This window comes from Sphaerodactylus townsendi, linkage group LG11 (genome assembly GCF_021028975.2).
Source record: "Sphaerodactylus townsendi isolate TG3544 linkage group LG11, MPM_Stown_v2.3, whole genome shotgun sequence".
In the NCBI taxonomy this organism is placed as follows: domain Eukaryota; kingdom Metazoa; phylum Chordata; class Lepidosauria; order Squamata; family Sphaerodactylidae; genus Sphaerodactylus; species Sphaerodactylus townsendi.
In genome coordinates, this window is record NC_059435.1 from 11,184,611 (window position 1) to 11,211,971 (window position 27,361).

General features: G+C 44.9%; 1 protein-coding gene across 1 annotated transcript; it reads right to left on the reverse strand.

Moving 5' to 3' along the window:
• Positions 1-19,338: 19,338 nt before the first annotated feature.
• Positions 19,339-25,864, reverse strand: LOC125441191 (vomeronasal type-2 receptor 26-like). Its single transcript, XM_048511586.1, has 4 exons — positions 25,073-25,864; positions 23,547-23,774; positions 21,744-21,870; positions 19,339-20,249 (listed from the first exon to the last, which is right to left on the reverse strand). The coding sequence occupies exons 1-4, from the start codon at positions 25,862-25,864 to the stop codon at positions 19,339-19,341; spliced, it is 2,058 nt and encodes a 685-aa protein (XP_048367543.1).
• Between the last annotated feature and the right edge of the window lie 1,497 nt (positions 25,865-27,361).

The window sequence follows — 27,361 nt, forward strand, 5'->3', positions numbered from 1 at the left end:
TTTAAGGTGGATTTAAAAGGAGAATCTGGGCTCTCTAGTTTAAACAACATTAAAAGTGATGCTGTTTCAGGGTGGATTCCCCCCTTCAAAAAATAGCATCACTTTCAATGTTGTTTAAACTAGGGAGCCCTGGGTGTGTTCAGATTTGGGGCATGTTCTATAATGTGATGGTGACTTTGAGATGACCTAGTGCAAAAAAAGTTGTTTGGTCATGGTGGGGGAGGGACGCTGCCCATATTGCCCCCCCCCCCCCCGCAAAACTCAGATTTCGTCCCGGGCTCCATTTTCCCTAGCTACGCCACTGCCGGGGTCCGAGTTGTTTAACAATTGAGATAACCTAATCAGATCAGGCAGCCCAGATTGAAAGAAAAAGTGTAGGTTGGTATATTTAGATCTGATGTTATCAAATCAGGTGCAGTGCAAGAGTTGGTGAGTCAGGGTTTCAACCACATTAAGTTTGCAACTGCATAACCTTGCGGATTTATCTAAATTGCTGAACCTACCCTTTAACAGGGCAGAGGGCATAACCTTAAAACGCTGGAGATATATTGAACTGGACCATTGCTATACGTACACATAGAGGGGTGTTAACATTCTCATAACTGCCCCTTAAGATCATGGAAGAAGTCTGACCACTAACAATTAGACCCTGATGTTATATAAAAGGATTCTACTTATATTCTTATAGTATGCAACACATAACTAAATGATATTGCTTTGCTTAAAACCTTTCAAAGGAGAAGATTACTTCAGCTTGACCAAGTCCCCATAGCCTTACTTTTCTTCTTTTCTTCTCCTTAGCAACCAGTCCTTATTATTCCACTCAGGCTTCAGCATCATGATGTATACTTTAGGAGAAAAGATGCAAACTAGCAATCCAGCACTGGAAGACAAGATGGAGAAAATCTCCATAGCCACCATGTATTTTCCCTTGGTGCTTAAGTAGGTTGGAATAAAAGAGAGCCAAACACTGCAAAAGACCACCATGCTGAAAGTGATGAATTTGAAAGCTAAATACAAAACATCTAGTAATTTCCTGGCCAGGAAATACAAAAAAATGTGATGGCCAAGAAGCCCAGAAAGCCCAGGACACAATAAAACCACACAATGGACCCTTCATTACATTGCAGCACAATTTCCTCAGTTACTGCGTGCATGTCAGAATCTGGAAATGGGGAGGAGGATTCACTACAGCCATTAAGTACAAACAGTGAAAGCCAGAACAAGAAGGCCGAACAAGAACAATGCAGATTGTGGATGGAACTTTCCCCACCCAGTTCTTCATTTTGGATCCGCAGGTTTGGTGGCCACGAACGCTAGAACCACAGTGTAGTGGACAGCCCACACACAAGACACGAAGAGGGAGAAGATGATGGCACAAAGCTGTTTGTCGAAGGAGGCACTTAGACTTTTCAGATTAGAGCCAATGAATAATAGAAAGCATAGAAAGGAAAGAAGAAGGGACACGAGGAGAGTGTAGGTGAGGTCCCGGTTGTTGGCTTTGACGATGGGAGTGTCCCGGTATTTAAGGAATATCCCAAGGACCCAAGCTGTAATGAGCGATAAAGAAAGGGCAGAAGCAGCCAGACTGGCTCCCAATATTTCTTCATAAGATAAGAAGCTAATAACTTTGGGAATGCATAAACTGTGGTCACTGTTAGGATAATGACCTTCTGGACATGAGAAACAGTCATCCATATCTGCAAAAAGACAATGTGCCTTATATACATGACAGCTAAGTATATAAATAATTTCAGTAACCTGCACTCAACATTTAATCATAAAACATGGTTCCTAGTTTGCAACCTAAATGACAAAAAGGTGTCTTCCAGTGCTAGGATATTGTGCAGTAAATCATATTCAGGGTTGGTCCATATATGTGGACTCATCAGTAGAAATGCTGTCCAATCACAGAGGGTATCTCCTCTCCCTTTATGTTATCTGGATTTATTGTGAGAACTCTACAGTTGCAATCAAATTGGGTAGAGCAGAGTTTCCATCTCAAGGTTGGAATATTCCTGGAGGTTTTGAGGGTCGGGTTTGGGGAGAGAAAGGACTGAGGAAAGTCCGCTAAAACATCATAGAGTTCATTCTCTAAAGCAGTCACTTTTTCCAGGGGAACTGAAGAATAATAAGTTGTATTTATATTCTGCCATTTTTCCTGTAAGGAATTTAAAAGTGGCTTACAAACTCCTTACAAAGTAGCAGTGACGTAGGAGGTTAGGAGCTTGTGTATCTAATCTGGAGGAACTGGGTTTGATTCCCCGCTCTGCCGCCTGAGCTAAGGAGGCTTATCTGGGGAATTCAGATTAGCCTGTACACTCCCACACACGCCAACTGGGTGACCTTGGGCTAGTCACAGCTTCTCGGAGCTCTCTCAGCCCCATCTACATCACAGGGTATTTGTTGTGGGGGGGGAAGAGCAAGGAGATTGTAAGCCCCTTTGAGTCTCCTGCAGGAGAGAAAGGGGGGATATAAATCCAAACTCCTCCTCCTCTTGTTCTTCTTGTTCTTCTTGTTCTTCTTGTTCTTCTTGTTCTTGTTCTTGTTCTTGTTCTTGTTCTTGTTCTTGTTCTTGTTCTTGTTCTTGTTCTTGTTCTTGTTCTTCTTCTTCTTCTTCTTCTTCTTCTTCTTCTTCTTCTTCTTCTTCTTCTTCTTCTTCTTCTTCTTCTTCTTCTTCTTCTTCTTCTTCTTCTTTCCTTCCCCATCCCAGAACAGACACCTTGGGGTGAGGTGGGGCAGAGAGTTTTCAAAGAACTGTGGCTAGCCCAAGGTCACCCAGCAGGCTTAGTGTGTAAGAGCGGGAAAATCAAACCTGGTTCATCAGATCAGAGCCTGCTGCTTATGTGGAAATATGGGGAATCAAACTCAATTTTCCAGATTAGAGTTCACTAATCACTGGGACATGTTGGCTATCTCTAGTGTAAAGAGCTGCTGAAATTCCTTCCAGACCCTACTTCAAGACTGGCCATCCTAGATCTAAAAAGAAATATCTACTTCATCTGAAAACACCAGCAACTCTTTGTAAGGAGCTCTTGGATTTTGTATGTATGTATTTTCTATTTTGTATGTTTGCAAATTTTGTTTTTATATGATGGCTGGTCAATGACTGTAATAAACTTATGTACTTACTTTGTAAGGAGCTTTTGGAAACATTAAGATAATCTGCAAAGTCTGGTATGTACATGCTTCATCACAGTCAATACAACTAAGAAACTCTGCACAGATCATCATGTACCTTCACGGTCAGAAATTTTGCCTTCCGGACATCGGAAACAATCATAGCAGCAAAATGGTTCCCCTTTCTTCTTTATCCTACTATAACCTGGACAGCATTTGCCATTGCACAGGGAGAGGGGCCGTGCCTGTTCGTAAGGAAACAAAGGAGAATGCTTTTATATTCATATAGTCCAGTGATGGCGAGCCTTTTTGAGACCGAGTGCCCAAATTGCAACCCAAACCCCACTTATTTATTGCAAAGTGCCAACCCGGCAATTTAACCTGAATGCGGAGCCAACCAGTTTAGAAAAAACCGGTTGGCTCCCTCTTCCTCTGCCCCACCCGCTTGAGCAGGGGCCAGCATGCTCTAGCCTCCCACATGCACCACTCTGTGCCTCTCTATCATATCTGCCTCCTCTGCGCCCCACCCCCACATCAGCCACCTGGAGCACAGGCACCAGGCCCGCCAGCCGAGTCCTCCCTGCTCACCGTGGTGCGCGCACATTGTGCTCAGTGGCCAAGGTCAGTCTAGATGTGTTTGTGTGTGGAGTGTGTGTGTGATTTTCCGCCCCCCCCCCACATGAGGAACTTTGTGTGCATGTGCCCACAGAGAGGGCTCCGAGTGCCACCTCTGGCACCCGTGCCATAGGTTAGCCACCACTGATATAGTACATCTTGCAAGTTTTTATCTCAGTGAGCAACCTATTTTGAGGTTACCACTAGAAAGGTATATTGGCATCTCATCTGAGCTCTCTCAGCCCCACCTACCTCACAGGGTGTTTGTTGTGAGGGGGGAAGGGCAAGGAGATTGTAAGCCCCTTTGAGTCTCCTGCAGGAGAGAAAGGGGGGATATAAATCCAAACTCTTCTTGTTCTTCTTCTTCATCATAAAGTTACTGTCCTTCCTGAAGGCGTGTGTTCACAGTGTATATGTTTGGGGCACAACATATGCCTACTATGTTGAAACTTATGCAGTGCATTTATTGAAATGTTGTTGTTTGTCATAACATTCTGCCTTTTGATACCTTTTCTTTCCCATCATTTTTCCTGTTGTGTTTTTTAAAAAATATTTTTGACTCTGGCCTTTGGATTAGGTAGTAGTTAAATGTTTGTAGCCACTGCTGAATCAGATGCCAAAACCGCGTGTGGGAGCCATCCTCTCTCACAGGAATATGAAGATGGTTAAGATCTTCTCTGGAGGTCATTGTCTATGTACCCCCATAGTCAGATGTAAAGGGAGCAACCACTGGAGACAGGGCCTGACTCCAGATCTGCAGTCTTTCCTGTCCATTGGGTAACCCCCGCTCTTATAACTAGAGCTTGTTGCCTTCTCTGTTTGCTTTCTGCAGTTTCATTGATGATTTTAAAGAGAGTTACTAGCCCTTTTATGGTCACCATTTTAGGGTCCTATTTTTTTAGATCACTCCTCAATACCACTATTTCACATGTCTGATATCTGCTGTCTCTTCTGTATGTTCCGATGTGCCTTTTCAAATGAGGTCTATAAGCCACCCTGTTGTGTTTTTGTTGAAAGAATGGGTTATCAGTATCTTAATGAAAGCATACCAAGCAGAGGTGGGATCCAGCAGGTTCTCACAGGTTCCCGAGAGTAGGTTACTCATTATTTGTGTGTGCCAAGAGGGGGTTACTAATTGGTGATTTTGCCACATGATTTTTGCCCTAGTTACGCCCCTCCTCTCAGCAGTAGCGCGCAGAACTTGAAGCAGTCTAGCAGGAGGTGCACCGGTGTGCGTGGCAGCCTGCGCCTGAGTGCATTCGTTTCCCGCCCAAGGACCGGCGCAGCGGCTGCGTCCTTGCCACAGCCCTGCCCAGGAATGTCCCGCCCCCAGAATGCCTGGCCACGCCCCCGTCGCGCCCTGCCCAGCCCCATTGGCGCTACGCCACAGTTTGAATCCCACCACCATGGGAACCTGTTACTAAAATTTTTGGATCCCACCACTGGTACCAAGTATAAGGATATATCTTTGAAGATTCACCAAGTTCATTTGGGAATTAGAAACTGTTTCAGTTGCAACTTACCTCCAAAAACAGAGACGGAGCCTTGGACAAAGAATCATGTTTTGAATGATTGGGAAAGGGCTGGAGATGTCCAAAATGGGTACGGTCCCTACCTGATCAAATCTGCTGGGCCACACAACGGCATCTTCACGAATGGTGAATATGTTATTAGGGGGAGCCTTTGGGTCTATCCTTCCCACTCTGACTCTCAGAAAAGACTGGTTTGGGAAGGTGACCCAGTTGATAATATCAAATCCAGCTATCAGTTCCGCATTTTGATCAAAGGACACCTCTTCCCCGGCACTGTTGTTAAATGAGACTCTTCTCAGAAAACGATAGAGCTGAAGAGAAAGGAGACCAAACAGACTCTTTACTCTGAATTGGTGAACGTTAGTCCTATTTATTGTCAAAGGCTTTCACGGCCGGCATCACTGGGGTGCTGTGTGGTTTCCGGGCTGTATGGCCGTGTTCTAGCAGCATTCTCTCCTGACGTTTTGCCTGCATCTGTGGCTGGCATCTTCAGAGGATCTTCTGAAGATGCCAGCCACAGATGCAGGTGAAACGTCAGGAGAGAATGCTGCTAGAACACGGCCATACAGCCCGGAAACCACACAGCACCCCAGTGATTCCAGCCGTAAAAGCCTTCGACAATAAAGTATCAAAGTGGCTTACAAATTCCTTCCCTTCCTCTCCCCACAACAGACACCTTGTAAGGTGGGTGGGGTGAGCGAGTTCTGAGAGAATTGTGACTGGCCCAAGGTCACCCAGCAGACTTCATGGGGAGGAGTGGGGAAATAAATCCAGTCCTCCACCTCTCCAGATTAGTTCTCCACCTCTCCAGATTAGTGTCCACCTGCTCCTAACCACTATACTAAACTGGCTCTACGACACATTTTCTAAGGTCCAACCCCAGATAAGCTGAACAATCCAATGCTACCTGCCATGGCGGCTGATTCAGCTTCCAGGTGTCTCCATTCGTCGGGTTTCTTTGTCTGAATGTGGACGACCGCATGGCATGCACTGCATGCGCCACAGCATAGACTGCATTATGAACACTGTAGCTGTGGCCATTCATGCTCATTTCAAAGACAGACCCTGGAAGAGCCTCCAGATTCTCCTCTCCAGTGCAGATGTTCACAGCCTTCTTGTGGGATACAGAATCATGAAACCAGCACTTAAATGTATCTTTCCAGAAGTCCTTGATAAAGCCATCTTCCTTTTCCACTTGAGGGTTTCTCCTCCGAAGAAACTCCTGGAATCCCGGCACCTCCACTGAGTGAATGGCAAAAGATAGAGCACCGTGGATGAAGTCTAAGTCCCAGTCTCTCTGGAAGGATAGTGAGGTGAATTCCATCTGGGCTGACATGATCCAGATTTTTTTCTCCACTGGTCTGTTCTCAAATATTGACAAATGCAGCATCATTCTCAGAATCATCATGGTTTCAGTGTCGCCATGAACCACCAGCACATTGGCCGTGCTTGTCATGGCAATGTTGAATGAACCCATCCCCTTTGCTATCACTTGAGCAATATTATTGGACGATGACATTTCGGGTAAACTTTCAATGAAGGCAAAGCAGATCCCTTTCTGGGAAAAGAGGGGGAGCACCCTTTGTACAAATACCTCTGCGATCTCGACAGGTAGATGAATCAACCCAATCCACGTCCACCTGAAATGGAGCAGTAACTCAAGAATCCCATGATAATGGTGGTTGCTATTTGGGAACATCCACTGGAAGAAGATAGACTGGCTTTTGGTATTCATCACTGAAGAAGAACCATATGTGAGCTTGGTGGATGTAAAGAAAAGGGGGAGAGAAGAGGTATTTCTTAAATCAATAGAGTGTGAATGAATGGGGAATGTACATGGGAGTCTTTAATTTGATCTTAGATAATGTAGGGTTTTTTTCTGTTCTCTCAGAAATGGCCACTTGGAGCAATAACTTAATATTGGCTCTGTCCACACAAATCTTTTAAAACATTTTGAGGCAGGAAACCAAACATTTCCTCCATGGGGTTCCCCATTTTTTTTACCCCCACACCTTTTATTTCCAGCCTCAAAAACATCTTAAATGAACCCCCTTTTAAAACAATTCTTTGTCTGAAACATTTTGAAAACATCTTCAGCTGCTGTGTTTCCCACGTATTCTCTGAACGTCCTCCTTGGCATAAATTTCTGAGCTCACTCGGCTGCCCTCACCTGTTTCTTTGCAGCATTCCTCTATTTGCTCTTTTATTTTTTGGGGGGCAATCTTTGAATGATCCCATGTACAGGGAGTAGAGAATGGCAATGTGAAGAATGGAAGCATCGATTCAACACAGAGTTCCAAAAACAATCATGAAATGGTGGTCAGGAATCGTTTTGAGGGTGTGAGTGCAGGCATACATCATTGCAAGGGAGGAGAGACTGAAAATGTTTTAGAAATGTATTAGAAATATTTTAGGGCATGTGTGCTTAAAGAACTATTGATTATTCTTTACTTAACGGCTGCTGCAATGCAGTGTTAGAATATTTGTGTTATTTGCAGGTTGGATACCTGCAGGGGTGGGATCCAAACATTTTAGTAACAAGTTCCCATGGTGGTGGGATTCAAACAGTGGCGTAGCGCCAATGGGGCTGGGCGGGGCACAACGGGGGCGTAGCCGGGCTTTCCGGGGTGGGGCATTAATAATTTCTCTGTTACTGTAAAAAACTCTTACTGTATAAAAAAAGGTCCTAATTTCCAGCTGGTATCTTTCTGTCCATAATTTAAACTCATTATAGCAAGTCCTATCGTCTACTGCCAACAGAAACAACTACTTCTCCTCTAATTGACTGCCTGTCAAATACTTAATATTTTCAAATACTTAATTTTGTTTCTAGAAATCAAAAGAAGGATACTTTCCTTAAACAAGGAACTTTACCATATTTCTAAAACATGTTTTTAAAACAGCCCAATAGGGAGAAATATCCCGTTTTCTACCTTCGCTAACCAGCCACATAGGAAACAACAGGGACTTTTAAGTGATTTTTTTGGGAACCCTAATCAGGAACTTCTAATGGAAAAAAAAAGCAGACCTACCAATTAGTAACTTTCATACTCTTTCGGCACAATCACAAATAATTAGTAACCCATTCTCAGGAACTGGTGAGAACCTGCTGGATCCCACCTCTGGATACCTGGCATCTCCAGATAAAGGATCAGAGGGGTTTAGAAAGTCCCGTCTCTGTCTGAGATCTGGAGATGTGCTGCTTAGTGTAGCAGATAATCTTAAACTTGACAGAACATAGATGTGACAAACATATACCCACTGTTCAACTAAAAAAATCTGGAAGAATCATCAAGGGGTTTCTCCTTTGGTCAGGATTTGGCCTTTAAGACTCAAGTAAGCTGTCTCTTTTTATGCTAGCCATGCCAGTTTCAAGCTCTCTGCCACCAAACCACATCTCGGAAGCAAGAGAAGTGCCTCCTTTTCTCTTCTGAAGCCCAGTGTTCCATGCACAGATCTTACCTGTGGAGTTTTGTAGTTGTTCAGAATGGTGGCCATGTGAAAATCAGTGTCAGAGGTTGGTCCCCCAATAATAGATATCAGAGTGTTCCGAATATCACACTTATAGTTAGGGATTAATTTGCTCTGTGTAGAGAGAAGGTCTACTGCAGCAAGCTGAGTATATCTTGCGCTGAAATAATTATTACAGATGTGGAAGCCCAAGGTGATGTTTGGTAAAATGTGAGGGTTTCCATTGATCTCCTTGATAGCAAAGGCAAAGGCCAGGATGTGCTGGTAGTTCTGAGTTATTATCCTGCAAGGGAATTACATTCTACATGAAGCACAGACTGCAACATTCTTCTCCATTTCTCCATTCCTCCCCTCCTACTTATCCCGCCTCACTCTTTATATGGTTTTACTATAACTTTTGCTGCCATCATTTAGACTGGGTTTTATTTTTGATTGTATTGCATTTATTATGGAAAGGCTGGAAGCTGTCCCGAGCCCATAAGGGAAAGGGTAGCATATAAATTCAATAATATTCATTTTAATCAGTCATGGAATTTAACATTCACCATATTTCATTCCAATATACAGGTTGCAGAAGTTCTCTGGGGCTTTTGCTCCTTAACATCAGCAAAAGGACCAAGGATTATCCAGGGTACGATAGATCAGTGATTGCAAAAAGCAAATAGATTCACTGCTACTACTTCTAAAAATCTACAGCCCCTTTCTACATAAGCAGAACTCCACTTCTGCCCAGTCTGGTCTGGAAATTTCAACTGATTCACCTTTCTTTCTGCAGTCCTTTTCATTCCACCTCAAGACCTCCTTGAAGGTTGTTTTCAAAGGCCCCTTCCGCACACGCAAAATAATGCGTTTTCAAACCACTTTCACAACTGTTTGCAAGTGGATTTTGCTATTCCGCACAGCTTCAAAGAGCACTGAAAGCAGTTTGAAAGTGCATTATTCTGCATGTGTGGAATGAGCCAAAGGGAGCTTCAAAGAAGAGGCAGAAAATATTTGCTGTGTAAGCCGAACTCTACTTTTTAATAATGTTTATAAAGGTAATAGGGCTCTAAGAGAATGGAATGGAATGGATCAGGAAGGGTTTATTCTAGCATACATTTTATCCTGCTCTTACCACATTATCTTAGGCTCATTCCGCACACGCAGAATAATGCACTTTCAAGCTGCTTTCGGGGCTCTTTGAAGCTGTGCGGAATGGCAAAAACAGTTGTGAAAGCAGCTTGAAAGTGCATTATTTTGCGTGTGCGGAATGAGCCCTATATTTTTGAAAACCGGTTTTCTGCATCATTGGACATATCATTTTTATGCTTTTCTCTTTTGTGTGCCTTATCTAACATTTGTAACCCTAGTCCTATTGGTTATTGGATGTCTTCTGCTATCTGGTTATAATATTTATTATAAGCTAGAGCTTATAATCGAGTCAAGTCCAGAGTCAAGTCCAGCAGCACTTTAGAGACTAACAATATTTTGGGGAAAAAAGCTTTCAAGTCATAGGTCCCTCTATCAGGTATCTGACAAAGGGAGCTTTGATTCTCAGAAGGTTAAAATCTTTATGGCCTCTAAGGTGTTACTGGACTCCAGATCTTCTATAGAAGAAGAGGAAGAGGAGGAGGAGGGGAGGAGAGGAGAGGAGAAAGAGGAGGAGGAGGAGGAGAAAGAGACAAAATAGCCACCCTACACTGTATTGAAACTATTTATATTATATGCCAATAAAGGCTTGTGTGCAAAGAAACTATTTATATCATAGTCATTCACCTTGAGTCTAAGCAAGAAAAGTGAGATATGCATAAAGAAATAACAATAATAGATGTCCTTTATGGGGGGAAAAAAGAGAAAGCTTCAATGACAGTCATTCATCCTTTAAGTTAAGCCAAAGTTCATTCAAAATACCAGCCTGATTGGCTGCCATGTCACCTTACATGAGTTCCTCAATTTCTTCCCAACGTGGATATCTTCTAAATGAAATCGACTCCGAAGTGATGTAGATTTGAGAGATGATGCCACCAATGATGAGGTCTCCTAAATGATAATACTTGTGAGGAATAGAGAGAACATCACTGGGCATGCAGTTAGAAAGGGGCACCTGGCCCACAGCCTGAGGCATCAATACCAGTGACATCAATATCAGCATCTTGCATAGAAACCTTCCTACTGGACTCCAGTTCATCTGTGGCCACTTTTCCATGCCCTAACTTGAAGCTGATCTGCAAGTCAGGCTGCATTAAATATTAGCAAAAAGACTGCAAGAACCCGTGCTGCCTTTAATTACGTCCCTGGACATTATGCAATATATTATTAGCATTTTTGATCTTGGTTTGTAATTTTGCTGGGGATCTCCTTAGGGATCTGGAGAAGAAGTTTGGACAGATGATGGTCAACCTAATAATTACAGGGACCAAAATTAACTGCTCTGAGCTGTAGAACTTCAGGGATATTGCAGAAGAAAACATGTTTATCCCATCTTTGCGGAAGCTTCTCCATTCCTCCTCAGCAGAACAGTGGGAAGTATGAGGTCAACAATGACCCAGAGCAACTAAAGTTCATCAAAAACAATACCTTAGTCCAATCCAATCCAAAGCCTTTATTGGCATTATAAATTCCAGAGTTAGTAAAAAGGGGCATTTATCTACTAACTGAGACATGAAAATATTAAAATACATTAAAACAACGTTGAACATTCACAACATTCACGCACACACAAAATAATTTAGCCGTTGCTACTGTGTAGGCAATGATTGCGCCTGACCAAATAGTTCCTCAAAAAACTTGCAACATTCTCACATACGAGATCACAAGAACCGTTGAGTAGAAAATTCATAACAGATGGTAGCCTGACATCGTTTAAGCTCTCTATCAATGGACAGATGACACCAATTTGTCCCCGCTGCACTGAAAATCTTCAATGCAAAGATAATCCCTCAGCTATTATACAGAGCCCCAATATGGATTACCCAAATTAAATCACCTTTCGAGTCAGTACAGGCATACTTTTTGCGAAGAATTTTAGGGTCACCAAGGTGTGTCCCTTATGACACCCTACATAGAGAAACAGGACAAAATAGCATGGAATTGATGGCATGGACAAGAACATTTAAGTACTGGACCCAAATTCATTTTGAGCCCAAACCCAATAGCTTTATACAATACCTTAGTCCTCTTAATTCTGTGTTTGAATTTTTACATCCCACCTTTCTTTGTGGATCAAGGAGGCTTACACATCACTGTTAAAATATTGCAATGTAGAACCAATAACATGAAATAGGGAAAAAGCCAATTCCCTCCCTCCCCAAAAAATGCTTGCAGAAGGAAAGGGTCGCAGAAAAGAAATGAATTTCTACCATATCATTCTCCAAAACACCTTACAAGCTGGACCAGTTTTTTATCAGTTTAGAAGAAGGAGAAGGAAAAGGAGAGGAGTATGAATTTGTACCCTACCCTTCTCTCCTGTAAGGAAGCCTTGCAATGCTTAAGGCATCGTGCATATGAGCGGGGAAACAATTCCATTTCACCAGATAAAAGTCCACCGCTCACATGGCAGAAGGGGGAATCAACAACAACAAATTATGCATGGGTTAGAAAATGTTGACAGAGAGAATTACTGTCATAATACTAGAACGAGAGGCATACATTGAAAATGCTGGGGGGAAGAATTAGGACTAATTAGGACTAATAAAATTACTGTCATAATACTAGAACGAGAGGCATACATTGAAAATGCTGGGGGGAAGAATTAGGACTAATAAAAGGAAACACTTCTTCACGCAACGTGTGATTGGTGTTTGGAATATGCTGCCACAGGAGGTGGAGATGGCCACTAACCTGGATAGCTTTAAAAAGGGCTTGGACAGATTTATGGAGGAGAAGTCGATTTATGGCTACCAATCTTGATCCTCTTGGATCTGAGATTGCAAATACCTTAGCAGACCAGGTGCTCGGGAGCAACAGCCGCAGAAGGCCATTGCTTTCACATCCTGCATGTGAGCTCCCAAAGGCACCTGGTGGGCCACTGCGAGTAGCAGAGAGCTGGACTAGATGGACTTTGGTCTGATCCAGCTGGCTTGTTCTTATGTTCTTATGTAACAACAACAACAAGCCTTTATTGGCATACAAAACAGGACAAAATTTCAAAGTAAAACAAGATTAAAAAACACAGTTAAAATTACTAATTTCCAGTATAAAATTTGCAACAGTCTCGCAAAAGAGCACACCAGAGCTGTTCAGGAGGTTGGGTATCTGGTAACACTCTTGCCACTGAGAACATTGCAAGAAAATAGAATTCATATATTTCATGCGTTATCTTATATTTAGGGCAAACAAACAGAGAATGGTCAAGTGTTTCAACTGCAACCAGATCATAAGAACAAACCCTTTTAGAACGTTCTATATTCTTAAATCTTCCCTCCAGGAGAGCTGATGGCAGCACATTCCATCTTGCAGTAGCCAAAGCTCTCCTTTCCCAGAAGGGGGAATCAAACCAGAGGTGGGATGCAGCTGGTTTGGGACGGTTCTGCGGAACCGTTTGTTAAAATTTTCTCAGTTTGGAGAACTGGTTGTTAATTATTAACTCCACTAGGGACAAGGGGGTAATCTCTGTCCCTAGGTGCAACATAAGAACATAAGAACATAAGAACATAAGAACAAGCCAGCTGGATCAGACCAAAGTCCATCTAGTCCAGCTCTCTGCTACTCGCAGTGGCCCACCAGGTGCCTTTGGGAGCTCACATGTAGGATGTGAACGCAATGGCCTTCTGCGGCTGTTGCTCCCGATCACCTGGTCTGCTAAGGCATTTGCAATCTCAGATCAAAGAGGATCAAGATTGGTAGCCATAAATCAACGTCTCCTCCATAAATCTGTCCAAGCCCCTTTTAAAGCTATCCAGGTTAGTGGCCATCACCACCTCCTGTGGCAGCATATTCCAAACACCAATCACACATTGCGTGAAGAAGTGTTTCCTTTTATTAGTCCTAATTCTTCCCCCCAGCATTTTCAATGAATGTCCCCTGGTTCTAGTATTGTGAGAAAGAGAGAAAAATTTCTCTCTGTCAACATTTTCTACCCCATGCATAATTATGTAGACTTCAATCATATCCCCCCTCAGCCGCCTCCTCTCCAAACTAAAGAGTCCCAAACGCTGCAGCCTCTCCTCATAGGGAAGGTGCTCCAGTCCCTCAATCATCCTTGTTGCCCTTCTCTGCACTTTTTCTATCTCCTCAATATCCTTTTTGAGATGCGGTGACGAGAACTGGACACAGTACTCCAAGTGCGGTCGCACCACTGCTTTATATAAGGGCATGACAATCTTTGCAGTTTTATTATCAATTCCTTTTCTAATTATCCCCAGCATAGAGTTTGCCTTTTTCACAGCTGCCATGCATTGAGTTGACATTCCCATGGAACTATCAACTAAGACACCTAAATCCCTTCCTGGTCTGTGACTGATAGCACTGACCCCTGTAGCGTGTATGTGAAGTTTGGATTTTTTGCCCCTATGTGCATCACTTTACATTTTGCTACATTGAAGTGCATTTGCCATTTCTTCGCCCACTCATCTAATTTATCAAGGTCCGCTTGGAGCTCTTCGCAATCCTTTGTGGTTCTCACCACCCTACATAATTTGGTATCATCTGCAAACTTGGCCACCACGCTACCCACCCCTACTTCCAGGTCATTTATGAATAGGTTAAAGAGCACTGGTCCCAAAACGGATCCTTGAGGGACACCACTCCCCACATCTCTCCATTGTGAGAACTTCCCATTTACACCCACTCTTTGTTTCCTGTTTCTCAACCAGTTTTTAATCCATAGGAGGACTTCCCCTCTTATTCCTTCATTGCTGAGTTTTCTCAACAGTCTCTGGTGAGGAACTTTGTCAAAAGCCTTTTGGAAATCCAAGTAGACAATGTCCACCGGTTCACCCCTGTCCACATGCCTGTTTACACCCTCAAAGAACTCTAGTAAGTTTGTAAGACAGGATTTGCCTCTGCAAAAGCCATGCTGACTCTTTCTCAGCAGGTCTTGCTTTTCTACATGTTTTATAATTTTATCTTTAATGATAGATTCTACTAATTTACCAGGAACAGATGTCAAACTGACTGGCCTGTAATTTCCCGGGTCCCCCCTAGATCCTTTCTTAAAGATTGGTGTGACATTGGCCATCTTCCAGTCTTCAGGGATGGAGCCTGATTTCAGGGATAAGTTGCATATGCAACAAATCTCATCAAATGGTGTGTGTGTGTGTGTGTGTGTGCAAAATTGCCCTGAGGACCCCCTGCCCCCCATGACCTTCTACTTTCAGTTTTGTAGAGGCTTCTGCCTCATGAGGGAGGGGGGGGGTGGCTTGAAAACTGGCAAAAGGGCTGGGAATGGGATGGAGTCGAGGGGGAGTGGAGTGGGGAAGAGATTTGGCACTTTAAAACTGCATTATGCAAACAGCACACAAGCAGTAATAAAGCTTGGAGATTCAGAATCTGAAGTTTACAAATTAATCTCATAGATGCTAGAATGCATTCAGCCATGAAACTTGAACAATTGAACCTGCAACGTTTTAATTAGTAATATTTTTTTAATATTATGCTATTAAATGGAGTTGCATAAGCCATTTAGTTAGAACAATTATGCAGGTACATGTATATGATTTTACAATGCTGTGTCTCTTAGGCCCTTTCCGCACGGGACTAATACGGCACCCTGGGGATGGCAAAAACGCCGTCCCCAGGGAGCCGTTCGCACTTCGCAGCCGCGCCGCCCTCGCTCTGCCCGAGCGGCGCAAAGCTGCCGTTTTCCTACCTGGCTTCCTGAGCGAGGTTTATGGAAAATGGTGACTTCGAGCCACTGCTGTTTGAACAGCAGCGGCTTGAAGGCGCCTTCCCTCCCCCCATGTCTGGTCAACCTACCTGCTCTGCGGCCCTCCAGCGCGTCGCCGAGGCCTGGGGACACGCCCCCTCTGCCCTGCGACTCCGGAGCGGTCGCGCAGGGCAGGGGGGCGTGTCCCAGAGGGGTTGCAAACGGTCCCAGAGGGGTTGCGAGTCCCAGAGGGGTTGCAAACAGTCATGTACGCCGACCCAATCCCTACCGTGGCCGTGTGGAAATGGCCTTAAAGTAAGTTCATAGATAACTAAGGAGTACAAGTCATATATTGTTCCAACCTCCAGGTGGTGGCTGGAGATCTCCTGGAATTACAACTGATTTCCAGAGATCAGTTCACCAGGAGAAAATGGCAACTTTATATGGTAGATTCTGCATGGTATAGGTGTGGGGAAAGGTAGTGTGGATCCCACGTGGAAAAGAAAGTGACAGCTGGTCTATTTTCAGGTAATTTACAAAATATTTCAGCTGATCTGGTGCAAAAATATCACTGAGGGTGATTTGTGAGAAATTTACATGTTTAACACCCACTTGGAGCTGTTTCTCAGGCTAACAACCTACCTTATAGGGTTGGTGTGAGGACAAAATTAGGAGAGAGAGTTGGTGGGGAGAAGCCCATGTAGTGGAAATTATCTGTTAAAGTGAAAATTAACTTGTATTGTCAAAGGCTTTCACGGCCAGATTCAACTGGTTGTGATGGGTTTTCTGGGCCGTGTGGCTGTGGTCTGATTAATCTTGTTCCTAATGTTTCGCCTGTATCTGTGCAGCAGGTAAGCTCCCTCATCTATAATCAGCTGATATGACATTTGGAGGAAAAGATGAAGCCTAGTTATACAATACTGGAGAACATCTCAATGGCCAATGTATATTTCCCCTTTGTGTTGAAATAAGTTGGAACAAAAGATACTCACACACTGTAAAACCCCAATATATTAAACCTCAATATATGGCCATTTCCGCACGGCCACGGTAAGGGTTCGCATGAACGGCTGAACTGTGCCATCGTCAGGTCAACCTACCTGCTCTGCAGCCCTCCGCCATGTCGCCGAGGCCAGGGGACACGCCCCCTGCCTTGTGCAACCGCTCCGGAGTCACAGGGCAGAGGGGGCGTGTCCCCAGGCCTCGGCAACACGCTGGAGGGTCGCAGAGCAGGTAGGTTGACCGGACATAGGGGGAGGGAAGGCGCCTTGGAGCCGCTGCCGTTCGCACGACAGCGGCTCCAAGCCGCTGTTTTCTATAAACCTCGCTCGGGAAGCTAGGTAGGAAAACGGCAGCTTCATGCCACTCGGGCAGCGCGGCTGCAAAGCAGCTACGCCCCCTGTGCGAATGGCTCCCTGGGGACTGCATTTTTGCTATCCCCAGGGCGCCGTATTTGGCCCGTGCGGAAAGGGCCTATGTTAACCTCAAAGGTGCACTCGCCTGCTCCTTTGTTGCTTGAACACTCTTTTTTTGAAGTAACCCTAGATTTAACCAGGCCCAGAACGCTGCTGCCCATCTTGTCACAGAGGTGGGCTGGCCTCATTTGGGAAAACCCTCCCTCTCTTAAAGTGGCATTTTTGCCCATTTTTGCCCCCAAATAGAGAGGCTGCTGTCCATATGTTTTCCTACAGGTGAAGGAAGTCTCAGGGATTGTCAGGCCTAGAGCCCTGCTACCTCAGCTTTGCCAAATGTATGTGATATTTGTCACCTAAAACGTGTGATGCGTGTTCTGTTATATATTGTGTTTGTATGAACAAATAATTTTTAAAGGTGTTTTTGTTAGGAGGTATAAAAAGAACTGAATGTAAATATTGACCAGTGATTTATTGTGATTGCATGGTATTTATACAATAATGAAGAAGTGAATAAAATAAAATACATGCACTGTTCTCAGCATAAACTCTAACCGAATGCCAATATTATTCAGGATGGTTTTAATGGGGATTAGATACATTAATGGAGAAAAGCTTTGCCAATAGCTACCAGCAATGTTGACAAAAGAAAATTTAATACTGTGTAAAAGGATTTATGAAACACCATGGGAAGACCTTGGCCTCTATGCCCTATTTGTAAGTCTTTCAGGGCTACTGATTTGCACAGGTTCAAATCAGAAAACTGGTCTAAATTAGGCTGACCAGACGTCCCGCTTTTGGTGGGACAGTCCCGCCTTCAAACAATTTGTCCCGATTTTTAGGAGGCCGCCGCACTGCCTTCTGGGGCGCAAGGCAGTGCGGCAGCCTTCCCCCTCGCACGGCCGCAGGAGCATGGCCTTTTGGGGCGCTGCCATTTCCCACCCTGTCACAGGGCGGGAAACGGCAGCGCCCCAGAAGGCAGTGCACTCCTGTTGCTGGCACGCATGTGCGTGCACGCATGCGGCCGCCTACCCGCCCGTCCTGGTTCACAAAGGTGGCCATCTGGTCACCTTAGTCTAAATGGTATTACCTTGAATGGTGGTCTGTTGGAGGAATGAAAGGTTAAAGGGTGGCTTCTTAGGAGGCAGACAACAACAGGAGTCTCCATCAGTGTATATCCAGATCCTTCTTGAAGAGATTAGACTCAGAAATAATGAGGAAAACTATAACTAAAGGAAAGTGTTTTTTTAATTGAAAACAAGGAGATATTATAAACAGACAAGAGTGTTGTAAACATACAGAGCCTACAAAAATAAAGAGTGGGGTGAGGGTTACAGAGAAAGAATTGATTTGGGGTCCTATGCTACCAGTCCAGAAGACCAAGAAGCAGAGAGCAACGCAGGATCAGCATGTATTGACTTGGAGTGAAAGACAATACTGGGTGCACAGATCAGACCTACACACACATGGGTACAGTTTTCTTCATAATTAATGTATCTTAATGGGAAGAATATGTTAATTACATTTATCAGAGGGTGCTGTGTGGTCACAGATACTTCTGAGTTATAGTTTTCAATCTTAACAATAAGACACATTAAGCAGCTGGCATGACTCTACCTTAGGAAATGGTTTCAAGGTGAAGGGAAATTTTGATTGTCTTCTCTGTTGAGGGTGGGTGCCATTAGGCATATGTTAGTACTAGCAAAAATCCAGAGGGGAAAGATTACATCAGTCTTATTGAGATTAGTAGTTTCTGGCAGGAGACCCATTGTTCTACAGCTCGCATTCCATTAGAGCAGGGGTCTTCAAACTATGGCCCTCCAGATGTTCATGGACTACAATTCCCATCAGCCCCTGCCAGCATGGCCAAGGGGTAGGGCTCATGGGAATTGTAGTCTATGAACATCTGGAGGGCCATAGTTTGAAGACCCCTGCATTAGAGGCATGGGGGAGAAAGATGAGGTTAGTGTTTGAATCAGTTAGGTGCCGGCTGCCTCCTAGCTGGAGTCCATTTTGTCCCTGCTGGAGCCATATTAAACCAGACCCTCACTTTACACATTCATAGGTGGTATTATCATTCTCATAAGATCCCCTGAGGATCATGGGAGTAGTCTGACTATTAACAATTGGGCACCTATATTATAGAGCAGAGGTCTTCAAACTAAGGCCCTCCAGATGTTCATGGACTACAATTCCCATCAACCCCTGCCAGCATGGCCAAGTGGTAGGGCTCATGGGAATTGTAGTCTCTGAGCATCTGGAGGGCCATAGTTTGAAGACCCCTGTTATAGAGAAAGGTCCTGCTTATATACTTATAGCATGTAAAACATAACTAACTGATATTGCTTTGCTTACAATGTTTCTTAGGAGAAGATTACTTCAGCTTGACCCAGTCCCCATGGCCTTACTTTTCTTCTTTTCTTCTTCTTAGCAACCAGTCCTTATTATTCCACTCAGGCTTCAGCATCAGGATGTATAATTTAGGCGAAAAGATGCAAACTAGCAATCCACCACTGGAAGACAAGATGGAGAAAATCTCCATAGCCACCATGTATTTTCCCTTGGTGCTTAAGTAGGCTGGAATAAAGGAGAGCCAAACACTGCAAAAGACCACCATGCTGAAAGTGATGAATTTGGCTTCATTAAAGCTGTCTGGTAATTTCCTGGCCAGGAAAGCCACAGCAAAGCTGACCATGGCCAAGAAGCCCAGAAAGCCCAGGACACAATAAAACCACACAACCGACCCTTCGTTACATTGCAGCACTATCTCTTCAGTTACTGCGTGCATGTCAGAATCTGGAAATGGGGGAGAGGTTGCCAGCCATACAGTACAAACAGTGGCTTGAACAAGAAGGCCGAACAGAACAATGCAGATTGTGGATCGTTTCCCCACCCAGTTCTTCATTCTGGATCCTGGTTTGGTGGCCATGAATGCTAGAACCACAGTGGTGGTTTTGGCCAACACACAAGACACGGCGAGGGAGAAAATGATGCTGAAAGCTGTTTGTCGAAGGAGACACATGACCTTTTCAGGTCGGCCAATGAATAGTAAAGCGCAAAGGAAAGAGAGAAGAAGGGACATGAGGAGAGTGTAGGTGAGGTCCCGGTTGTTGGCTTTGACGATGGGAGTGTCCCGGTATTTAAGGAATATCCCAAGGACCCAAGCTGTAATGAGCGATAAAGAAAGGGCAGAAGCAGCCAGACAGGCTCCCAATATTTCTTCATAAGATAAGAAGCTAATAACTTTGGGAATGCATAAGCTGTGGTCTCTGTTAGGGTAATAACCTTCTGGACATGGGAAACAGTCATCCATATCTGAAAAAACACAATGTGCCTTATATACATGAGAGCCCAAAATATAAATAATGTTAGTAACCTGCCCTCAACATTGAATCACAAAAGATGGTTCCCAGTTTGCAACCAAAGGAAAAGAAAAGTTGTCCTCCAGTGCAATTATACAGTACAATAAATCATATTCAAGGTTGGTCTATACATGTGGACTCATCAGTGGAAATGCCATCCAATCACAGAGGGTATCCCCAGTCCCTTCATGTTATCTGGTTTTATTGTGGAATCTACATTGTTCTAATCTAACTAAACTGGGTGCATCAAACAAGGACAGTCCCATCAGTGATTTTATCAGACTATGGCATAGATCCTATCAACAAGTTCTGTGCACCATGGATGGTCTCTACCATGGAGCATGCCTTTTCTTCCCCTACAATTCAACTTGCACAAGTTCTCGCTGAAAACTGCTGGTCTTGCCTCAGCAACAGTTTTTGCAGGAGTGGAAGGATGCTCTGTGGCAGAGGCTATCTGCCACGCGTGGAACTCATCAGGAGTGGGGGTCTGGGGAAAGCAAGAACTGAAGAAACAAGGGGACCTTAGTATGCTAGAACATCATAGAATTCATCATCTAAAGCAGACACTTTCTGCAGCGGAATTTAAGAAAAAGGGCCTTTCCCCACTTACCTTAACCCTGCGCTACTCTCCCCAAGGAGCGGGGGGTCCCCCAGCACTCCCCATGACAGGGGCGGCGACAAAGCTGCCACCCCGACGCTGCTGCTGTCGCGCCCCCTCAGCACGCGTCACTCCTGGCGCTCTTGTAAACGGTGCCTTTTGATGACCCTGCACAGAGCGCGGGGTCGTGGGGACGCCTGGGCGCGCACCAGAAATGACGCGCTCTGAGAGCAGCGCGCGGCATGGGGGGGGGGTCGTGGTGATTGAGGAAACGCCCAAAATTGGATTTGTATCCCGTCATTTCTCCTGTAAGTAGTCTCAAAGTGGCTTGCAGACTTCTTTCTTATCTTACAACAGACACCTTCTGAGGTGGGTGGGGGGCTGAGAGAGTTCTGAGAGGTCTCTGAGCGGCCTGAATATGTAGGAGTGAGAATCAAACCCAGTTTCCAGATTACAGTCCCCCGCTCTTAGCCACTACAGCATGCTGGCTAACTGTCATCTGAAGATCTCCTGAAATCCCTTGTGGTTTCTAGACCCTGCCTGGAGATTGGCAAAAGATCTAAGCAAAAAGATCACCTCGTTAGAAAACACCAGTAACACTTTTGGAAATATTAATATAACTATGATCTGCAAAGTTTTATGCTGGACGCCAATGTTAATCTTGTTAATCTGCTGTTTTAATGGGGTTTTAATGTAATTGTTGTTTTAGTGTGTTGTTCACCGCCCAGAGGCCTTCGGGGGAGGGGCGGTATACAAAATCAATTATAAATATAAATAAATAAAGCCTGGTGTGTACATGCTTCATCACAGTCAATACAACCAAGAGACTCTGCACATGTCTTCTTGTACCTTCATGGCCAGAAATCTTCCCTTCCGGGCACGGGAAGCAGTCATAGCAGCAAAATGGCTCCCCTTCTTTCTTCATCCTGCTATAACCTGGACGGCAAATGCCATTGCACACAGAAAGGGGCCGGGCCTGTTCGTAAGTGAAAAAGGAGAATGCTATCATATAGTACAACTTGCAAGCTTTCATCAAGCTTTATCAGTTGCTCCTTCCGCACATGCAGAATAGTGCACTTTCAAACTGCTTTCAGTGCTCTTTGAAGCTGTGTAGAATGGCAAAATCCACTTGCAAACAGTTGTGAAAGTGGTTTGAAAACACATTATTTTGCATGTGCGGAAGGGGCCAGTGAGTAACCCATTTTGGGGTTACTTCTTGAAGGGTATACTTTTTTCAGATATCTAGGGGTTGCTCATCTTGGCCTTCCTGAAGGCATGTGCTTACAACATATAGGTTTGGGGCACAAACTGTGCCCACTATATTGAGATTTAGTGCAGGGTCTTCATTGAAATGTTGTTGTTTCCATAATGTTTTGCCTTTTGATAACCTTCTTTCCCCATCATTTTGCCTGTTGCACCTTTTAAGTGTTGGATTAGGTAGTAGTTAAATGTTTGTAACTAATGCTGAACCAGATGCCAAGACCCTGCGTGGAAGCCATCTTCTCTCACAGCAATCTGCAGATGGTTAAGATCTTCTCTGGTGGCCATTGTCTATGTACCTCCATTGTCAGACACGGAGGCCCTTTCTGCATGGGCCATAAACAGCACCCTGGGGATGGGAAAAACGCCGTCCTCAGGGAGCTGTTCGCATGGGGGGCGCAGCTGCATCGCCCTCGTGCCTCCCCAGCAGCGCGAAGTCGCTGTTTCCCAACCTCACTTCCCCAGCGAGGTTTTTGGGAAACAGCGGCTTCCAGCCACTGCCATGCGAACGGCAGCGGCTGGAAGGCACCATTCCCCCTCCCCTTTCCCAAATGCCTCACCGTGTCTTCCGGCCTCCGGCATGTCACACAGGGCAGGGGGGCATGTCCCCTGCCCTACAACTTCCGAGCTGTTGCGAAGGGCAGGGGGGGCGTGTCCCCTGGCCTGTGCGATGCGCCGGAGGCTGGAGGACACGGTGAGGCATTTGGGGGACGGCACAGCCTGTGCGGATGCTGCGCCGTCCTCCCTGTCGCAACCCGGGACCGTACGACCCAACCCCCATCGTGGCCGTGCGGAAACGGCCAAAGTGAGCAACCACTGGAGACAGGGGCTGACTCCAGATCTGCAGGGGCTGACTCCAGATCTGACTCCAGAATGGGTAACCCCCATTCTTATAACTAGAGCTTCTTGACTTCTCTGTTTGCTCTCTGTGGTTTCATTGATGATTTTAAAGAGAGGTGTTTTTTTAGACCACTCCTTAATACCACTGCCTCACATGTCTGATATCTGCTGTCTCTTCTGTATGTTATTGCTGCTTGACAGAAGTAACTAAAAGCCTTCCTAGCCCTTCCAAGAATAAAAGTGATTACAAACATGCTTTTTGTGGGGTTCAAGGCAAACAAAGCATATGGCGCAGCATAGGGGTCTGATCTGTGTACTGGGCAGCCCGAGTGCTGTCCCCCAGACACCTAAATTTTTCTCCAGCACTCCTGCTGTTGCAAAATTATCACACGCTGGAGCAGCTGTGAGATTCCAGATGCGCGGTTGCCACTTCCTGAAGACTCTTTGCTGCCAGGGGCGCAAGCCATAGAAGCCCACGTCTGGGCGGGTAACCCCTTGGCTTGCTCCACCCCAAACCTCATAAGGAGGTCCTGAAGTAGGTACAGGCCCTACCTGATTGAATCTGCTTGGCCACACAATGGCATCTTCATGGATGGTGAATATGTTATTAGGAGGAGCCTTTGGGTCTATCCTTCCCACTCTGACTCTCAGAAAAGACTGGTTCGGGAAGGTGACCCAGTTGATAATATCAAATCCAGCTATCAGTTCCCCATTTTGATCAAAGGACACCTCTTCCCCGGCAGTGTTGTTAAATGAGACGTTTCTCAGAAAATGATGGAGCTGAAGAGAATGAAGACCAAACAGTGTCTGTCTATTTTTATAAACACCCAGTGGTGGGATCCAAAAATTTTAGTAACAGGTTCCCATGGTGGTGGGATTCAAACTGTGGCGTAGTGCCAATGGGGCTAGGCAGGGCACGATGGGGGCATGACCAGGCATTCCAGGGGCGAGGCATTCCTGGACGGGACTGTGGCAAGGACACAGCCGCTGCGCCAGTCCTTGGGCGGGAGACAAATGCACGCAGGCGCAGGCTGCCACGCACGCCGGTGCACCTCCTGCTAGACTGCTTCAAATTCTGCGCGCTACTGCTGGGAGGAGGGGCGTAACTAAGGCAAAAATCACGTGGCAAAATCACCAATTAGTCACCTACTCTCGGCACACACAAATAATTAGTCACCTACTCTCGGGAACCTGTGAGAACCTGCTGGATCCCACCTCTGCAAACACCCCCCCCCCCATGTAGTTCAACAGATAAATACTATTGAGCATTGTCCAAAGCATTCTCTGACACTAGATGTAAGTAAAAAATGCAGGGCTCTCCTAAGCCTGACAAAACTGAACTGGAGAGATGCAAAACTAACACATAAACTCACAATGTTTTTGATTTATATTTCAAGCAGATGAACAATATCTAGACAATGGAGGTCTCCTATCTTTCTAGAACAGGGGTAGGGAACCTGCGGCTCTCCAGATGTTCAGGAACTACAATTCCCATCAGCCCCTGCCAGCATGGCCAATTGGCCATGCTTTATAGGGGCTGATGGGAATTGTAGTTCCTGAACATCTGGAGAGCCACAGGTTCCCTACCCCTGATCTAGAAGAAGAGTTTGGATTTATACACTGCTTTACTTAATTGTATGGCGTGTCAAAGTGGTTGAAAAACTCCTTCCCTTCCTCTCTGTATAACAGACACCTTACAACCGTGGTGGCGAACCTATGGCACTCCAGAGGTTCATGGACTACAATTCGCATCAGCCCCTGCCAGCATGGCCAATTGGGAATTGTAGTGATGGGATGGGAATTGATGGGAATTGTAGTGCCATAGGTTCACCACCACTGCCTTACAAGGTGGGTGGGGTGAGAAAGTTCTGAGAGAGCTGTGATTGACCAAGATCGCCCAGTAGGCTTCATGTGGAGGGGTGGCGAGATAAATCCAGTTCTCCAAATTAGAATGAACTTATCATTAGAGTCCACCTCTCCAGATTAGTGTCCACCTGCTCCTAACCACAATACTAAACTGCCTCTAGGACACATTTACTAGGGTCCAACCCCAGATAAGCTGAACAAGCCAATGCTACCTGCCATGGTCGTTGATTCAGCTTCCAGGTGTCTCCATTCATCGGGTTTCTTTGTCTGAATGTGGACAACCACATGGCATGCACTGCATGCGCCACAGCATAGACTGCATTATAAACACTGTAGCTGTGGCCATTCATGCTCATTTCAAAGACAGACCCTGGAAGAGTCTCCAGCTTCTCCTCCCCAGTGCAGATGTTCTCAGCCTTCTTGTGGGATACAGAATCATGAAACCAGCACTTAAATGTATCTTTCCAGAAATCCTTGAGAAAGCCATCTTCCATTTCCACTTGAGGGTTTCTCCTCCGAAGGAACTCCTGGAATCCCGGCACCTCCACTGAGTGAATGGCAAAGGATATAGCACCATGAATGAAGTCTAAGTCCCAGTCTCTCTGGAAGGATAGTGAGGTGAATTCCATCTGGGCTGTCATGATCCAGATTTTTTTCTCCACGGGTCTGTTCTCAAATATTGACAAATGCAGCATCATTCTCAAAATCATCATGGTTTCAGTGTCGCCATGAACCACCAGCACATTGGCCGTGCTTGTCATGGCAACGTTGAATGAACCCATCCCCTTCGCTATCACTTGAGCAATATTATTGGACGATGACATTTTGGGGAATCTTTCGATGAAAGCAAAGCAGATCCCATTCTGGGAAAAGAGGGGGAGCACACTATGTACAAATACGTCTGCGGTCTTGACAGGCAGATAAATCACCCCAATCCACGTCCACCTGAAATGGATCAGTAACTCAAGAATCCCATGATAATGGTGGTTGCTATTCGGAAACATCCATTGGACGAAAATGGACTGGGCTTTGTTATTCATCACTGAAGGAGAACCATATGTGAACTTGGTGGATGGAAAAAAAAGAGGGGAGAGAAGACGTATTACCGAGATAGAAATAGTGTGAGGCTCATTCTGCACATGCAGAATAATGCACTTTGAAACTGCTTTCAGTGCTCTTTGAAGCTGTGCGGAATGGCAAAATCCACTTGCAAACAGTTGTGAAAGTGGTTTGAAAATGCATTATTTTGCATGTGCGGAAGGGGCCTGAATGAAGTGGAAAGTACATAGGAATCTTCGATTTGGCTGAGAGAATGTGGATTTTCTTTTTTGTTCTCACAGAAGTGACCACTTTGCAACAATAACTTTATACTGGCCCCTGGCTACACAAATATTTTAAAACAGTTCGAGGCAGAAAATGGAGTTCCACGTTGTTCTTTCCCCCAAACATTTTTTTCCAACCTCTAAATATTTTAAATGAACCCCCTACTAAAATGATTCTCTGGCTGAAACATTTGGAAAACAACTTTGGGTGCCGTGTTTTCCCATGTGTTCCCTGTTTCTCTGAACTTCCTCGTTGACATCATTTTCTGAGCTCACTCAGTTCCCCATTGCCTGTTTATTTGCAGCATTTTTCCATTGGTACTTTTATTTTGGGGAGGCCAATATTTGAAGCGTCAGTATATGAGGAGTAGAGGATCACAGAAAATTCCTCCTCTGTCTGAGATCTGGAGATGTTCAATATAGTAGATAATCTTGATAAAACACAGATGAGACAAACATATACCCACTATTCAATTAACAAATCTAGAGGAATCATCAGGGGTTTTCTTTTTTGGTCAGAATCTAACCTTTAAGTTTCAAGTAAGCATTCTCACAATACTAGAACCAGGGGGCATTCATTGAAAATGCTGGGGGGAAGAATTAGGACTAATAAAAGGAAACATTTCTTCACACAAAGTGATTGGTGTTTGGAATATGCTGCCACAGGAGGGGGTGATGGCCACTAACCTGGATAGCTTTAAAAAGGGCTTGGACAGATTTATGGAGGAGAAGTCGATCTATGGCTACCAATCTTGATCTCAGATTGCAAATGCCTTAGCAGACCAGGTGCTCAGGAGCAGCAGCAGCAGAAGGCCATTGCTTTCACATCCTGCATGTGAGCTCCCAAAGGCACCTGGTGGGCCACTGTGAGTAGCAGAGAGCTGGACTAGATGGACTCTGGTCTGATCCACCAGGCTAGTTCTTATGTTCTTATGTTCCTTAGCAGTCTCTTTTTATGCCAGCCATACCAGCTTCAAGCTCTATGCCACCAAACCACATATCGGAAGCAAGAGAAGTGCCTCCTTTTCTCTTCTGAAGCCCAGTGTTCCATGCACAGAGCTTACCTGTGGAGTTTTGTAGTTGTTCAGAATGGTGGCCATGTGAAAATCTGTGTCAGAGGTTGGTCCCCCAATAATAGATATCAGAGTGTTCCGAATATCACACTTATAGTTAGGGATT